Source organism: Anopheles merus, unplaced genomic scaffold (genome assembly GCF_017562075.2).
Source record: "Anopheles merus strain MAF unplaced genomic scaffold, AmerM5.1 LNR4000448, whole genome shotgun sequence".
In the NCBI taxonomy this organism is placed as follows: domain Eukaryota; kingdom Metazoa; phylum Arthropoda; class Insecta; order Diptera; family Culicidae; genus Anopheles; species Anopheles merus.
The window spans coordinates 15250-33833 of NW_024428028.1; the positions used below are offsets into that span (position 1 = coordinate 15250).

At 40.8% G+C, this 18584-nt stretch overlaps 1 protein-coding gene across 4 annotated transcripts; it reads right to left on the reverse strand.

The window, feature by feature from the left end:
- Positions 1-1857: 1857 nt before the first annotated feature.
- LOC121602419 (flotillin-2-like) lies at positions 1858-18052 on the reverse strand. 4 transcript variants are annotated; one of them, XM_041931184.1, is made up of 5 exons: positions 17829-18052; positions 14037-14145; positions 8265-8617; positions 7777-8175; positions 1858-6930 (listed from the first exon to the last, which is right to left on the reverse strand). In XM_041931184.1, the coding sequence occupies exons 1-5, from the start codon at positions 18045-18047 to the stop codon at positions 6751-6753; spliced, it is 1260 nt and encodes a 419-aa protein (XP_041787118.1). In that variant the 5' UTR covers positions 18048-18052; the 3' UTR covers positions 1858-6750. The 4 variants fall into 4 exon arrangements, with proteins under 4 accessions (XP_041787118.1, XP_041787117.1, XP_041787119.1 ...); XM_041931183.1 differs by having other exon boundaries at positions 14037-14175; positions 17829-18041; XM_041931185.1 differs by lacking the exons at positions 14037-14145; positions 17829-18052 and adding exons at positions 9830-10237; positions 11879-11951.
- Between the last annotated feature and the right edge of the window lie 532 nt (positions 18053-18584).

Genomic DNA, 18584 nt, shown 5'->3' on the forward strand with positions numbered 1-18584 from the left:
ACAGTAATGTCCCTTAGAGAGTCCGTGTTGAGCCGAGGCTGCGTGTTCTCTCCGCCCCCATTGGCGCGGGGGCGGGCGATTCTACAACGTATCACTAAGCCAACCAAGTAGTGATCGGAATCGATATTGGCTCCTCGATATGTTCTGACATTTAACAGACTCGACTGTCGTCGGCGGCTTATTAACACGTGGTCGATCTGGTTGAAGGATTCGCCATCCGGGTGCGCCCACGTCATTTTGTGGATGTCCCTCCGCGCAAATTTGGTACTTCCTACAACCAGATTGTTCGCTGCGGCGAACTGGACCAATCTACTACCATTATCATTACTGTGCTCATGCAGACTGTGACAGCCAGTGTATTGGCGGTACATTGGCTCCCTACCGACTTTTGCGTTGAAGTCCCCCAGGATGATTATGAGGTCATGCCTGGGGCACGCATCTACGATTCTAGCGAGGCGGCCGTAAAAAAGGTCCTTCTCCTCTTCCTCTTTATCTTCGGTAGGGGCGTGAACGTTTATGAGGCTTATATTAAAGAATTTGCCTCGCATGCGCAGGGTGCATAGCCTATCGTTTATAGCCTTGAAATCCATGATTACGGGTTTCAACCGGGGACCTACTGCGAAACCCGTTCCGAGCACGCGGTGGCGGTCGTGGCAGCTGTAGTATATTTCGTAGCAATGCTTACCACGCCTGTTGTGCACACCGTTCCCTAGCCACCGAATCTCTTGTAGAGCTACGAGGTCCATGCTCAGTGTGGCTAGGGCATCATCAAGTTTTTTCAAGGCTCCGGCTTCGCTTAGAGTGCGTACGTTCCATGAGCCCATTTTCAGAGTAGTCCGGGGGCATTGCGTATGGTCGGTATCGGGATGTCCGTTTCGAAAACTTCTGTGGCTTTCCGTAGTCGTTGATTCATGGGACTGGGTGACTGGCCTCGCGCCCACGTGACCGTTTTGTTTAGCGTCGGGTTGCCCCCCCCGACGTTCAGGCACCCAGTTTCCCGGGATACCCACCCCCCTCCTGGTTCGCCATGTGCCACCATCCGCCCGAGGGGTTGGGTCAAGCCCGTGTACCCAAGCTTGGATATGTGGAGGCACATGTTACCACTCTGCACGACGAGGACGTGTCGGAATAGGAGTTGGATGGGAGAGCCTGTATTATCCCTCAATGGGGCTTCGTATCCCATCCCATTACAGAGCAAGAGAGAGTAAGCTACAAATATGCTCACACTAGTAAGAGCGTGACAAATGGATCAACATGATCGATGAAGAGCATCGATATAGCTTCCTCCTGGTTTGGATGGAGAGGAGAACTACTAAACTTGCGAGAGCGAGACATGGTGAGAGTGTGGATCGATAGAGCTACCTCCTGATTTGGATGATCTCCTGTTACGATGCCTGGTATTTTGGTAGCCTTTCGATTGGTCGCAGCATCCCTCAAAGGTAGCGGAAGGAGTGAGAGAAAGGATACACACTTCGCTGGTCCTCTTTCCTCTCGTATGATAAGAGCATGTGATAAGCGCTTAATAAGAGAGAGGAGCTTTAGATCCTCTCACACTAGCGAGAGCGAGACATGGTGAGAGTGTGGATCGATAGAACGTCCTCCTGATTTGGATGATCTACTGTTACGATGCCTGGTATATTGGTAGCGTTTCGATTGGTCGCAGCATCCCCCAAAGGTAACGGAAGGAGAGAGAGAGAGAAAGGATACACACTTCGCTCGTCCTCTTTCCTCTCGTATGATAAGTCGCAGCATCCCTGAAAGGTAGCGGAAGAAGCGAGAGAGAAAAGACTGTCTTTTCAATAGTTTTTGTGTTCTTTTACCAACTAATTATTAATTAAGAAAACAACACTAATGGAATTACATTTATTGATCGCTTCAGTTATACTTTATTGAAATCAGAAAACATCATCTTGCATCATTCATACACACCGCTGTCGCCGGCTAATATAAGTGTGTTTGTGTGTGTGGCTGGTTAGTTGGGTCGGAAGAGGCTTACATTGTGATTTACGCAGTGTTAAGGGACATTTTTTTACTGACCATTAAACCGATTGTTATTCGTGAGACGAGAGTTGTGAATATTTCCTGCCTTCCACCGGACACTTGATGGTATCTTTTATGTGACATTCGGGGCTTTCATCACGCGAAACGGATTATAATCAACATGACACTAATTCGAGATTACTAATGCATCCGGAGCAAATCTTCTAGCCTAGAGTGGATGTGCAATGGGACGGGATGGGACGATGTGAAGGAGAAAGGTGCAACTGTCTTGGTTTTATTTTATAGTTTCTGGTTTTCATTTGTACGCGCGCATCTCTGTTTTGATCTCTGTTCTTGATTTCGTTTAGAAATCATATTCGCATTTGTTTTTTTTTTCTGTTCGTCGTATTGTATTATGTTCCTCCTGTTTAACGCTTTTCTGTTTTCTATTATCTTGTTAACGATTTTCTTTGACATGAGTGTTTTATAGACGCTTTCATGTCCCACCCGAAAGGCGTTTTCATTAATCATAGCGCTGTCACGCAGCAAAGAAAGTAGACCAAAACAGAAATAGAGAGAAAACATAGTTTATCAATTCAATACTTTCTCCGCTGCACTGTGAGTACGAAACCGATAATGAACAATTGCAGGATTTTCCCATAATTTTTTGTTCGCTTCGCAAGAATATTTGGTTTTCCCAATTTTGTTTTGGGTTCGTCCCAAGATTTATGGAGCGTTTCCCAGATTTTATAGTTTGTATTGATTTTCAATGGGGGTGCCATTAAGTAGTATACGATTCAAAAATATGCAGGAAACGATCAATAAACCGAGAGCTAAACCTAAAAAATATGGTAAACAACCAAATATCCATAGCAAACACTGGATGTACGAGCGTATTAAAATGTGCATCCGTTCAATCGGGGTTTTGGATGACGTGAACGGGGTACAACGTTACTATTGATATTTTCGTGACAAAACCTACTTGTACAGTGAAACAATCAAACATCAAAACAGACATACATTGCTCACACAAACAAGTTTACGCGCTTTCATGCATGGACTGGACGCACACGATCGAGGGAACGGTGTTCTGATGATTCCGAGTCTTAAATTACTGGTCTTTTCGCTCGCCCCAAATGCTCTTATTGTGCTAGATTACAATATTTTTATACGTGGAAATTATATAAATTGTGTGTTTAGAATGCATTTGCTTTGTTTTGCCTTCGATTTACTTCCGTTTACGATTTTGTTGTAGTCGTTATAATGACCGTTGTTTATAATGCCACCATTTGCTATAGATTTTATCTTCTTCTTCTTCACGTTGTTACTTTTCTTACTCTATTGTTGTTCGATCCTCCTTTTTGCTTGTGTTTTTTAATGTTCATTATCGAACGGTATTTCGTTTAATTTACTTGTATGGTTTTGCTTTTGTTCTTATTTCTCTTCAATCGTTTTGTTTTTTTTTTTGTTTATGTATCCTATACGTCAATCAATTTTCATTGCTTGGTAACATTCTATCTGGTTCTTTGTTTACATTTTTCATTGTTGAATTCCACCTGTGTCTATGGTGTTTGTTATTGGTTATAGTATTTGTTTGTGGGATGTTGTCACTTTCACTGATTAATTTCCCCTTTTTTAATCACACCAGCAAAAAAGTGAGTTGTTGAACAAACATAATATTGGAGCGTTTGGACTGTTGGTTCAATAAATGCAATCTCAATATCGTTACAAATTCATACACACATATGCCACTGTGGAACGGTTACAGAAAACAACATTTGAACACGAGCACGGGAGCTTTCCCCATCGATCAATCGGCTGTTACTGTATGCCTTTCATGCCATGCAAAAATCAATAATGTACTCGATTTACTTGATTTTCTTCTTCTAGTGCACACGCACACTGAATATTTGTCTAGATGGTGTATGTGATTTTGTTAGACACTGTTTCGCTCTTCACCTTACTTCTGTCAAGCACTGTGGTATCTCTCGCTGCTCGCTATCATCATCATCATCATCATCATCACACTACGAATCATTTCTATCATGTTACAGCCTATTTTGCTCTGCTTCACTACATTGACATTGCTTCACATGCAAATGATGCTGTTGTGTGAGTGTGTGTGTATGCGTGTGTGGGAGTGTGGATTATTTTGTTTACTACTGTTGTTGTTGTTGTGTTATCTGTTGTTTTGTTTCTTTTGTATTTGCTCCTTCTCTATTCTTTGCCTTTTATGGTTTCTTTCGTTCGTCTGTTTGTCTACTCTTTCAATAATCACGTCTTCGTATAAGGAGTATAAAAAATATACACTTTTCTGATTCTTTTTTGTTTGTTTGTTTCTGGGTACGTTGTTTCTCTTTGTTACGCTGCTCCGTTTTGTTTGTTCTACTTCTACTACTGCTGTTACTACTGTAGCTGCTACCCTTCACTGTGTGCTCCTTCGACGTGATTCATGTTTTCTTGTGTCTGTATGTGAGTGTTTTACGATACGATGTCTACACTGGTCTGTTGTTCGTTCTATGTGGTTCATACTCTTTCTTCTTCGTTCAACATTTATTTTCAGTTTGTTTGTTACGGTTTAGAAAGGAATCATTGGGCATCAAGCAAGACAGAAAGTTGCGTTACACGACATTTCTAACTTCACTGTAAGGAGAGATTTGCTTTATATATGTATAGTTCTTTTTATCATAGAGCTAGGAATCTTACGAAGCGCACTAAATGTACTCTCGAGAATGGTGGAAGAGGAAAAATGGTTTTTGGTTTTTGTTTCGTTTATCGTTATATTATACAACATTGTCAAAATCGAGGTTTGTTTTCTTTTTATTGTTTGTGTATCTGTATGTGTGTGTGTTACGTTCGCTACTTGCATATGATAGTATGGGATTTATACAGATGTAAGTAGTGTTGTGTGTATACTATCTTCCTGTCCGTCGGACCCGTCGGCCGAATAGCTATAGTTGGAGAAATTTGTTTATTTGTGGCTTTGCTAGTAAATATGGATAGTTGACTTTTCTCCATTTCTTAGTATAGTCTTTGAGAAGCAACAAAAATGTTGGTAGGCATTTGGTTTGCACACTTTACAGCAGGACAACGCGTACGAATGTGTAAATAGTCCTGGATTCATTGCGAAATTTACCACCCACCAACGAATGTACTGGCCGTATTTGATGAAAATCCGAAAAAGAAAAATAATTCCTGCGATGGTAAATTTTTGAAATGAATATGCTACAATTGTTGTACAAAACTTGGGTGAAAATTTCATTTTTTACATTAATAGTACAAACAAAGCGGTTTTTTTTTTTCTTCATAAATGTCGCTAAGAAACGGAATTCAATTTGCCTAGAACTAACCTCCTCAACTGTTTTAACTGTTGCTCAACGCGTTTTGTTTTAATATTTTACTTCAAATTTGCTTTAAAGGTTCAACTTGTTTGGACAGGCTTTACAATATAATGTTGATCCAAAACTGAACACAGAATTCCATGATTCTTTTTGCGACATGAGTCCTCTAGATTTTTGTTCGTTTTTGCGTATAATTTGTCGTTTATCTTTTTTCTTTTATCTTTTCATCCGTTTTCGTGCTAAAAGATGTATCTATTTGAGAAATTATGTTTACGTTGGTGTTTCTTTTTAAATTGAGTAATGTTTTGTTCTTGCATCAAACTATAGAAAACCATTTAATTTATTTGAGAGAAATTCAAGGAAATCTATTAATTCTCTTAGCATCACCACCATTGGAACGGTTTAAGCTTGTGGCTTTACTTGCAACGATTCTGGTGGTAAAGAAGCGATATAAAGTAGGTTTGAAATCTTGCGTTATATGAGTACGCAACTCAATGAATGTGTTGTTTTTTATAAATTTTTTGAAACCAATTTATCCCTCACCCTAGTAATTAACATGATATTGCAGCATGCGAAAAGAATATAAAGAAAGTGTTCGCTACAGTTCCAGTCGATCCCATACGGGCGTGCTGAGGACTCTTGATCTCTTTTGATTCGCGCACTGGTGCGGGGAATCGACCCTTCGTCTGACTGGTCTAGCGTGACAAACACAGTAATTAATATTAGCAAGCCAATATATGGCATTTTTTAAACAAGATATTCGTTACGTCAAATGAGAAAAACAAAAACAGAAAACTATCTAACTGAATGAGGCTAGAAATCAAACGCGTATAGCTCGGTAATCAATCCAGTTACGGCTACCGGCTAGCGCGGAAACGCTGAAATGCTGAAGTTGAGTACCTCTGCAGAATAGCGAGCGTGATAGCAAGCGTGGAGGATTTGACGCTTGAAATGTTATACACATTGGACGCGGCCGCGGCGATCTCGCCTCGTGCATTTCCATCCTACCGAACGTAATACTTTGCGTTCGATCATCGTGTGCAATACAGAAGAATTAACATGTAACGGAAGGCAAAAACTAAAACGTAGAATAAAAGCAATAGATCCCATAACCATGAAACGATAATGTAATCAAGATTCACGTTGCAATAACTGCGCAGCAAAGTGATGCAAGTGTAATAAGAATATCATAGAAATATCGATCGAGGTTGCTGTAGTAGATGGACTGGTAGATTTCGTTCTGTACGGTACCGAAGGTAAACTCTACGAAAGAGATTGTTCGTTTTCTTCCGCTCGTCCTCCTAACAGTGACGTTATGAGACAGAAGCATAGTTTCGTTCGTTTGTGTTCGCTAGAGTGAGTGCACTTTTGCTTTCAAGATGTCGTGCCCAGGATGTCGGGGTTTCCATGCGTTCGCCAGCTCGCCTTATTATGCTTTCGCCCCGGGTATCTTGCCCAGCACCTTCGATAGGTCAACCCCGGTCAGGGCATTGATGGCTGGAGGCAGCTGTCCAACGAGACGCGTCACATCGCCCGTCGTTTGATCGTTGCCACCGATCAGGACGATCTCTTCTGTCTTCGCCAATGGCGCCGCAACTTCAGCTGCGATCTGAATAAAAAAAGGAGATGAGAAATAAGTTATTTATTTATTTATTTCGACCGCGAGTGCGTACGAATTATAAAAAAAAATCCTAGTTTTAAAGCTTTGTGTAGTCAAATGGGAGTCAAATGATTCTAAATGAGAATTGAACACATTGTCTACAGTCTACACATTGTCAAGAGATGGTCGTTGTATGAGGCTAAAGTTCTTCTATACTCATTTTGCAAAAATGTACGTTGTCTATGAGTTCTGGCTGGGGATATGGGGATATGTTTTAGCAGCTCAGGAGCGTCAGTCTGATGCTTCAACAGCTTGGCTACAAACACACTTTGTGCAACTTTTCAGCGATGTTCGGGAGATTGCAGCCCAAGCAACAAACATCGCGTGCGGTAGTCAGGCGTATTCAAATTTCCCCTTCAAGGGAGGCAACGAACGGCGACTCTAGTAAATCTACGTTGCAAAGATTCAATTTTCGCCCCCTATTGTTTAAGGACACCACACTACCCAGCTGATCTCAAGGATGGATCAGACTAGACATTAAACAATGTCTTTAAAAACAAAGGATCTCTAAATTCAGTAGATTGTCGGATAACGAAACCTAACATTTTGTTTGCTCTGCCAATAATGTTCTCATATGTGTCCTGAAGGTGAGTTTTTAGTCCAGTTCAATGCCACTTGATGATGGAGATTTCCATGTCATTGGTCGCACACCACACACAGAATGCGTTGATTATCTCCTGTAGTTTAATACTATCGCAACTGATTCGTACTTTACTGAAAATCCTGATGCTTTAGAAAACGAATCAGAATTTCCGATCGGAGGTTTGGATAACGGTAGTCAGTTTAACACAGTACCTTAGGCAGTGATTCGAGCACGATATTCATGATGGCCGCATCGCCGTACATCTTGTATACGTTGGCCTTCATACGCATCCGTTCCGCTTCCGCTTTTCCGACCTGCTCGATGGCGTACGCTTCCGCCGATCCGATCTTCTTGATGCGCTCTGCCTCGGCCCGTGCGCTTTCGACCGTTTGCGTGCGTTTGCCCTCGGCAATCGCTTGCACGCGGTAGCTCTCCGCCTCCGCCGGCAGCTTCACCGTGGCGTTCAGTTCGCAATCCTTTCGATTGATTTCCTGCGTTTCGATCTCGATCTGCTTGCGGCGCTCTACGATATCGATCTGAATTTCCTCGTTACGGATGCGCTGGCGAATTTTGGCAGCCTGCAGTTCGTACGCGAGCTGCGATTCTGCTTTCTGGGAGATACAAAAACCAGAAAAAACAAGAGAAAATGTTAGCATCATGGTATCGATGAATGCTGCTAGAAAGAGCCTGCTAGCCTTACCGCCGTATTAATTTCCTGATCAAAGTTTGCCTTCTGCAGCTTGTACATGCGTGCGTTGTCCTCGATCTTGGTGTCGGTTGAGTACTTGACGTCCATGGCGCTCTTCTCGCACTCGGCCTCCCGTATGCCGGCGTCACGATTAGCCTCGGCAACACCCGCATCAGCATCGCGCTTCACGCTCGCCGTCTGCGCCTTACCGAGCGACTGCAGGTACTGGACATCGTCGTACACATCCTTGATCGTAAAGGACAGTATCTCGATGCCCATCCTGCCGACGTCAGGGGCCGCGACCTCGCGCACCAGTGCCGCGAACTGGTCGCGGTCTTTGTACACCTCCTCGACTGTAAGCGTTCCTGTAATGGTAGGTAGTGGTGACAATAATGGTACGAATTATTCATCGGAAGTGTTTTGAGTTCTTGTGTACCGTTGTCTTGCGATGCATAATCTTATGCATGAATTAACAAAACTAGTGGAAACAAAATTCAAGAAGTGATGAATAGTACAATATTTTAAAATGTCAGAACAATCAAAAGTAAATGAGAAAGGATTCGGCAGTAATATTAAACCCTTCATTCTTCTTCTTCTACTTCTTTGGCACAACAACCGGTGTCGGTCAAGGCCTGCCTGTACCCACTAGTGAAGTGAGCTTGGCTTTCAGTGACTTATTATTGTTACCATAGCAGGATAGTCAGTCCTACATATGGGGGCACGGTATATTCGGGGCTTGAACCCATGACGGGCATGTTGAAAACCCTTCATTAATTACTGAAAACAACCATAGAACTCGCTCAAAGACAAAATAATTAACAAAAAACTTGAGAAAAAGGAAAAGCATAAAAAACTAAAGCAGAGATATGTTTGCAATAAACTAAGTATATAAAAGCTGCGAAAAAAAATTAGTGTTTATTTATGTACACATAACTTGCAGTAAAGTAGCATAATTAAAACAATGAACTAAACATCTCTCATGTCATATCCAACTGTCATATCCAACAAGAAAAGCGCATTATAATAACAATGATGAATAAGGCACAAAAAATATCACTATACTTTGTAAAATACCAACTGTTTGTCAGATCGCATAAACGATTCTATAGCTCTTAACTGCGCTCAGCTACTAACGTAGAAAAAAATTCAATGATCTGAATAAAAGAAATTACTTCCAGCAGACTAACATTGTCCTCAATTAATATGAACTTGAATGATGATCACCTTCAACAATGGTCACGTTATGCCTACATAATGAACAGAACATACTCGGCTATGCAACCTATGACTCGGGTTAACGAAGAAGCACAGCAATGATAATCTGAGGGAGGAGGGGGGAGAGGGGAGGGGGGGGAGGGTTAGTTTATTTTATTGCCCTTGCTTTTTATTCAAACCATTACCACAAATGACAATGAAAAGGAAAGTGGTGCAACTGTAAAACTTTACATCACATTTCTAGTAAATCCAAAGCACACCATGGACCGTAAAATGCATTTCGCTACAAAAGAACGTAGATAATAGCGGCGTGATGTCTACACGGTGACACAGTACAGGGGAGGGGGGACACTTTTCATTACCTTTTGATGATACCGTACGTAGCGCCAAAGATCATGCCCAGCTGTAGCATACCCATCCAGACGAAACCCATCTGTTTGGTTCGGAACTTTTGAAACTGTTCCAACAGAGTCCGGATAGTTCGACGTTCGTCCAATGCACTCGGTACAAAACCGGAGAAGAACTTGTGAAGCACTGGACAGGAAGGGCGATCGGTAGAGGGCTTTGATTGTATAACTTCACTGGGCCCTCGAACGATGTATGTGCAGTTTCTTATCGCTAAAGCGAATCACTTCAGCAGATCGTTGTTATAGCGAATTGTACTTTTCAACTTTTCAGTCACTCGGCACTGTTTACTTTAAACACTTTAACGGAAATTAAACTACTATTTCCTCTGTAGGACCGGTGCTTGCCGTTAATGACGCTGTAGGCTGTTCGGAAGACAAAAAATAAATGGTCTCTACACTGTTTAATGCCATCACAAAGTTGGCTGCAGCACAGCCTGGTCTCGATGTTGCTGCCCGACTGCACTCGAATGCAAACTGCACTGCGCTTCGCAAGCACACGGACACGGCTAACCTTCAAGATCACGATGAACCGTCGCTTTGTGAGCGTATCGATTCCTGCAAATGACCAATCGATTCCGTTCAAGAGTAAGAAGGGAACCGCTTTTAATACTATTTACCGCTCTCTACGCGGAAGTATAATCAATTCGCGGAAGTGGAAGTGTACTAGCACTACCTCAAAACGCAAACAATCTTCGCCAGTGTTTATCTTGGGGCACACCACCGAGCACCACCTTGACGGATAGTGTAATAAAGTCGTCTTGCAAATGGACCTTCCGTGGAGCAGAAACTTGGGTCCAAGATATAAAAAAAAACTGAGACAACGGCATACAAGCGCAGTTTGCTTATCGTGGGGTTACTTCCAACAACTCCACTACCGGTTGATGGTTAGCGATTCTGCTGCAAGATTTGTCGCTAGTGTTATCAGCCCCCCAGCTCTACACTACCGTGGTAAGACGGACTGCTGCTATCTGTATCGCAATCAAGCACAATCGCAGATAGCTGCCAACCCATCATCAAAAGAAATGCCATAAAGGTAAGCTTGCGTTTCTATACCGGTATCTTTGTATCGAACACCCCCGATGGGTTATTCATGCAATCGTTGTTTTGGTAACGATTGTTTGGTGCCCAAACTATTTCCAGCAACCAGTACCAGTTCACCTACCACCACCACTAAATCAAGCATGCAACAGGAGGTCTTGTACCGTGAAAAGTCGATTCAAGCCATGTGCAAAAAATCAATAAACCGGCAACGTTACCCTGTACTGTTTACTGGATGAAAATAGACACTCTTAGCGAACGGCCTCACTAATTCTCGGTGTAGCGTTCGCGCCAAGAGTAAAGCGTCCTGTCGATGGGCCGAAGAAGGAGGGTAGGAGGTAATTTTGCACGTGACAAGCAATTTCGACGTTGTAAAATGCTACTTTACAAAGTAGAGCTGTTCACTTTGGCCTCTTTCGTTTGCAATGCCAATTGCTGGTGGTTGAGGGGGGTAGTAACTAGAAAAACCTGTATCATGTAACAATTGCTTATGGCCACAGTGTGGTCCATAGTAAGTTACAACTTGGCGCCAAACATCGGATCGTGATCAACTTCGACCAAATGGAACTAGATTTTTTTTATCCACAAATAAAAATATCACACTTTTAATGAGATGCTAAGCACATTTAATAACCGCGTTTCAATCGCTCCTCCAGTTCATTTTAACACATTTTCTGAGACAACAGATATAACTTTTTTCTTTGTTATCATGTTATGTCATTTAGCATGGTGGTACAATAATGGTTTAAAAGTGTTTCACCAATGAGTGGCACCGAAATAAGCCTTGTAGCTTGAATACGCAAAGCTCGTGGCATCAATTGTAAGATAATCACATTTTGACCTTAGACAACACATTTCCAACGTTCACAGCACCCGATGACGCACTCGCTGCAATACGTAAAGCGTACTGGTGTTTGATGAACGGAACTAACTGGAATGGAGGCACTTGTTTGCGTTGGTACGAACCAAACTCTTTCGATGTTCCCTTATCAGCCGGTTCTGAAGACACACTCACGACGCGCCGACTGTCGACACAAGTCTGATTCGAAAAGCAGTGTCAGCTGGTGACGATTGGCTCGTACTAAAACGCATTCCTTGCCACAGTTGCAGGGTTAGTGGACCCAGTGTTTATTCATTGTGTATTATGGCAACGTATTGTGGCGAATACACGTGAAATTAGTTTTAGCCACATTTACTCGCAGTACTGGTATGAGTATTTTCCGAAACAAATGAGGCCTTTTCTGTTCTGATTTCAATTTTCTGCGAATAAAAACAAACTTAACAGTAGAGTATTCAATTCAAAACTTCATTGCTTCAACATCCAGATGACTCTATTACAAGAATATAAAATGCCTGTCCCGTGGTACGGTCGTCAACTCGCACGCCTTAGCTACATGCTCATCGTGGGTTCAAGTCTAGAATAGAGCATCCCCCCATAAGGGTTTTAAATCATGTAAGGAATAGTTCAATCAATTAGGGGAATGTTGCATATCGGTAAGGGAATGTTGCAAGCAAGCTGTGGAAGTTTGCAATCATATCATCATGTTTAATTATGGCTCCACAGTAGGATTTATTTAGTTTATCATGTGTACAGATGAATGCCACACGAAAACTACTCCAAATGATGTTTTTTTTAGAAAACATCATTGTAATCAATTCAAAACACCCTTTAGGTATCGAAAGTCTGTATAGGCCGGCATATACGCGAAGAACGTTACGCTGAGAAGAAGATAAAATGTATGTATATCTTTGATAACTAATTGATATGTTGACACAATTTTATAATTGGTGCTGATAGAAAATAACTAACGGCTTTATTCACCACAAGTAAGCCAACCCTGCAATGCTCACGCTCAACCCAATAGCGGTATGAGATTGAGCGAGGCTGTTAGTGTGCCGGTAAAGTGAGCGAAGTTGATTGCAACTGAACATAAAATGCTTCCTTTACCTTTTGATAACCCATTATTGCATCAGCTTTTACTTTCAAGGATGAAGGTCTCTTGTAATAATTGTTTTGTGTGTTTGTTTTTTTTTTGCAATGTATCGTACCAATAAATATCACTTTATTGAGACCAGAATCGAATTCTTGTTATGAATTTTCCTTAATAAAATAGCTATCAGCACTGATTCACAAATTCCTTAAATTTTTTTTTATCATGAATTGATATATTTTGTGTTCTTATTTTATGCACTTAAAATCAACGAGCACGAGCCTTATAAAATAGGATGGAAAAGCAACTTTAAGATAAGCTCATCAACTGCACCTACCGAGAAGACAAGGAAAAGCAAGCAAATTTCGCAAATTATACACTTCTGCACTTTCTGGCGGACGTGACTTCGCAGTCCCGACTGATGGCTGACTGACAATACGGATGGTCAGCGGGACAAGAGCCAAAAGTTAATGCTGTATGCGTTTTTTTCTTTTCTCGAGCAATGCTGTTTACTTAAATTTATTTTTTGCCTTCACCACACCATACGGAGGGTATTAACGTTTGACAGTTTGGTTTCTTTTCTTGTGGATTTTCCACGGTTCATGTGAGATACTATGGCTATGACTCTGTTATGTTGAGCTGCACAGCACAAACGGTTCTTATTTGGGGACGTATACGCTGATATTCATTGCATTGCGTACACCTGGATGAATCTGTCCGAAGCATTAAACCGCACAACTTACCTTTTTGGGTAAGTGATGTGTTGATGAAAAATGAGTCCCGAGGGATTAGACGTTTCTGTTCGAGTTACGCGTTACAAATGAAAAGCAGTTCAGGAAGATCACAAATAAATGGGAATATAAATTTTTGTTCTTTAAAAAACGGCTGGATCTGAAAATGCTTTCATAATTGTAGTGTGAATACAAGGTACGCGTTATTTTTCCATTATGCAGAATTGACAGTTTCAGCACAGATTAGGGAAACAAATAAAAATTAATAGATCGAAATCATTTTTATTATTCAAAGGTAGGTTGAAAATACATCTATAAACACAACATCAATTGAAGACGTAATGATAAATAAGTATCAATTTAAATAAACATTCATCACTTCGTACAATATATGTTTCCTTCTTGCTGTGTCATTTTAATTAGTTATGCTATTCGTGCATACATCCCACCTCGACCACTTACCAAGAATCGCTCGCAGGTGACCTTCGAGCGTTTGCAGGATTGTCATCTTGATTTCCTTTACCGATTTGCCCAAAAATTGCTCGCTCGCCGTGCCAAGCAGCTCGTCGGCCTGGTGGTGAAAATAATAGACGTTCATCATCTATAAGAAAAAGAAATGAAACGAGAAAGAAAAACCACAGTCGGGGATGAGAAACAGCTATCCGCCGCGAAGCCCGTTTGGGATTTGAGAGGATCTATCTCCTAGACGTGATTGACAAAAAAGGTAAAATCGATCGCGAAATTTTGTGTTCTTTGACGCGCGAGTTGCCAAATAGATCAGAACTAACATTTAGTCCCCAGTTTCGATTGCTGGACTCCTATTACTATTTTTGTTTCCGCTTGCAAAGTGCAAAGTTTCGTGTAAAATCGGGAGATAGTTGAAATTTGTGCACGCCAAAACAAAATGAATGGGTACTATTTGGAGCAGGTGCCATTTCAAACCGAAAGTAAGGAATAAATTGATTCTTTGTGTAGGTGAACATCAAGATTTGAAACGCAACGGTCAAACGGTAAGGCAAGAGAGAAAAATCAATTATGCACATCAAAATTTACAAACAAAACATTCAGCATTTAGCTTTGCGGGTGATAAAATCGACGATGGAAAACGTTAATTTTGCTTCTTTTATTCGTGTACGGCAATTAACCGTGCGCAAATTACATATGGGCATTTACATTGATTTAATTGGCAAAATATTTTTACTAATTTAGCCACATTTTTGTGATGTATCTAGAGATGAAAAATGGGTGACATTTTCCATTGTTAAAAATAGCATACATATAAGCATTCAATGGCTCTAGGCTCATATCTATCTAATTGCAAGTCCTGGCACACCATTTATACGAAAAAGTGAAAAATCATTCCAAGTTCAAAAACTAATTCTCATTCAAATGTGTGTCATGGTTTATGGTTACGTAAAAACATAACAAAAACAAAGAGAAAAAATTGAACACGCACGCTTTGCAACCCTAACGGTTGACTTATTTCTATGGAGCTATAGAGCGATAGAAGTACACTGCAGAAACGTATCAGAAATCTATCAGATGAAAAAAAGAGAAATAATAACTATACAACACACACACCTTGCATCGCTAGGGAACTCACAATGGCACGCGAATGGTCACACGAAATAAAATAAACATTCGAACGAAAACCTGAGGCAAGCACGCTAATCACGCTTCTCAAGCCAGCAATCTAGGATGACTGCTTGAATGCGTCTAGATTCTAGAACGTTTTTTTTTTCTCTAGAAAGGAAAAAAGAATAATTAAACACAAAACAAAAACAAAAATCAATCTTCTTCGCTAGGCACAAGAGTTCAGTAGTACCGAAACCGATTCTAGCATTGCTAATTCGAAACTGATCTCTACACTGTGATGGTTGTTTTTTTGGGATTACTCTAGCTCTAGTGGGGGAGTGTGGGCAAAAGAAAGATCGTCGAGAAAAAAAGGAAACCAAACGGAAATAGTGACGGATATTGGCGATGAGCGTTTTTGATGAAAAGAAACTGAGAGGAAGGTAAGGGAGAGGGAACTAGGCAGGGTATTGCACGAAAGTTATCGCACAATTGGGCAAATTGGGTTTGATGGATATTGGTGGTTGAAGGAATGATTTGGTAAAGGAAAGGAAAAGGAAAAGGTTGGAAAGAGACGATGAATGATAACCGACTGAATAAGGATGTGAATTTCTTTTTCATTTCTTTTTCTTATAAAAATATAAAATCAACATATAGGGATATATAAAAATAATGATAATAATAATACGAAATATGTTTGAAATAAAAAATCAGAAAAGCTCATAAAATTTCAAAAAGCAACAACAGCTACGAAGAGAAGCTAAAAAGAAAGAGAGAAAATATATGGTAAAACTAATTATGGAACTAAAAGTAACATATAATATGACTACAACAACTAAACATGTTCATCTAAATCTACATGAAAAGCATTGCTCCATAGCAGTGCAGAGGACATCACACGTCACGCAGTGCAAACAGTACACACGAAAGTTCAAGATATACGACAAGCTGAGCTATTCATTTTCAAACGATTGCTATAATTATCTTCTCGCTAATGTTTACATACACAAACACAAACAAAAATAGTTTAAGTTTTAATAGTGACTTTTCAATGATAATGGTCATGATGGCCGCCTCGATGAGTCCCTGGACAACGCAACCCATCGGCCTGCTGCATTTCATCCTGTGCTTTTGTGTTCTCGCATAGTGCTTGTTGTACAGCCGGAACAGGGTATGCAGCATCCTTTCGCAGGTCGATCTAAACAGATGATGTCTTCCTAGGCGTTACCATGATACCGACATCCGTATACTACTGCAAACTAACTCAATCGTGTACCAGGATCGCAGAATCTTTGCAGGGAACTAGGGGACGTTTTAGACAATAATCTCACGTTGTATGGCCGGAAAATGCAACGAACGGACTGCAGGTTGATCGCGAGGGAGTGTAGAATGGATGCTCTTCCAGCGACTTAAAGACACTTTCCTGAGCGCTTGAGCGCCCAACGGGACATTCGCGATGTATGTAATACGCACATCGTTACAACTACATAGATTAACATTGATCGATCATGATCCAAACGGTACTAGCTGTTGAACGTTTGGAATAGATTCCTTTTTAACAATATTATTTCTAGAAGTGTAGGATTGGCAACCATACGATATTCAATTACATTATAACAAAAACGAATATAGATGTGTGTACTCCTGTTTTAAGCTTGTACAGTGAAACACAAAAGCCAAAATAATAGAGGGACACAATTAAAAAAAGAGGCAAGCTCCGAAATAGTGTGTGAGGCCGCTTTAGCACTATTACAGCGAGCTACAAGAGTCGGGGACATAATAGCGACACACATCGGGCTGAAAATGAAATGGTGGTAACACTAAGAGATCATACACAGGTGCTAGAGACACATCAAAGAAAGGTAGAAAGAACTAGAAACTTACATTTTCTCTTTTGATCTAAAATAAAAACCAGACAGTAAATTGCTATCGATAAGAGGAACAATTAAATCTTAACACTAACGTTAAGGGCTAGAATAAAAGGATATCATATATGCTACACTGCTTTGATCAAGTCTAGCGGTGAAGTTGCTACCTTTACCGGCACTGAGTAGTTTGAAATTGAACGGACTACACTTTGCGACTGCACTGCCCTTGGAAAGTGTTTACTGGACGAGTGAGAAGTTACATCGATGTCGAAAATTAAATGTATGCAACTACGCATCTATTCGCGTTCTCAAATGCGCTAGAATATCTCGTCTGAGGAGCGCAAACGATACTGGAAGATAATATGGAAGCTCTAAAAAGTATACTAAGCTAAACAACTGTACTTAAATGGTACAACATTTGCAACAAAAATCAATTTTGTGGTAATTTTAAATTTAATAAAAGTATTACTTTGACATAAAAGTTAATACATGCAACTAAAGCTATACGAGAAATCGGAATATAGTTAAGAACTGGTAATGGTAATTGAAAAAAAGTAATATAAACCATTTTTTATTCTTCAGGAACAGGTCCACTACCAACCACTAGAAAATAATAAACTAAAAATAGTAACTGCCTACGGGCAGCGGTCAGCAGTAGTATGGCCATAGTGGAGTTCCTGATTGTTATCCTTAAAACTACAAAATTATTGCTAAACAAAATAAATAAAACAGGATTTAAATAGAATAAATTAGACCGGACCGAACAACCAACACGGTTACTTGTCCTATCCGTATCGGCGTCCAGTATAAATACCTTCATGATTTTGCACTGTGCCACTCCGGTTACGGTCAGTGGGACACCCTGGGCCGTCTCAACCATTTCGCACATGGGATTCAGCGTCATCACCTCTAGCGAGAGGCGCTGGACGTCGGTTACCAACCACCAGGCCCATGCCCAACCGCCGACAATGGTACGTTTCTTCGTGGAGCCACAACAACCACCTGAACGAGAGTAGAACGGAAGAAAAAACATACATTATTGCTATGTCATTATTATTATCAGCTGAACTAATTTTCGAAAATCAATTTTTGTTTAGTGTTTGTGAGTGTGTGATGGGCGTATACGACGGCAAATCTAACACCCGCGTGAAAGTTGCATACATGTAGGCGCGCTAATCATGCTCATGTCGACCAGGGGGGGTGCACGATCATTGATGGCTATTGCAACGGTGATATGGACGTGGTTTTACGTTTCTAGATATGAGATCATTCATTGCGATGAACACTACAAACACACGATACGTAAAAGTCACTATTATTGCAACTGTGATAACTAGAAATGTATTACTTGAACGTAAAACGCCTTCTCATCGTCGGTAGCCTCACAGCGGTAAGTGGCGCGGATGTTGGAAAACGGTCAGCCTGGGGTTATAGCGCAGGAAGTTGGATCCAAAGGTTGGATTGTTTAAGTGTGCATTAGTGCATGAGAATTTTTAAATATTAGACGCATCGAGAGAACGAAATCAAATGAGCGTAGATAGTAACGTGCTTTTAATGCTTTAGTAGGTTT

Excerpts from the sequence above, each read along its gene's own strand:
- LOC121602419 (XM_041931184.1), bottom strand. The coding sequence starts at position 18,047 with ATGTTTTTTCTTCCGTTCTACTCTCGTTCAGGTGGTTGTTGTGGCTCC. Across the intron at positions 14,146-17,828 it reads CACAGTGCAAAATCATGAAG|GCCGACGAGCTGCTTGGCAC; the intron begins GTATTTATACTG and ends TTTCACCACCAG. Across the intron at positions 8,618-14,036 it reads TCACCTGCGAGCGATTCTTG|GAACGCTTACAGTCGAGGAG; the intron begins GTAAGTGGTCGA and ends CTACCATTACAG.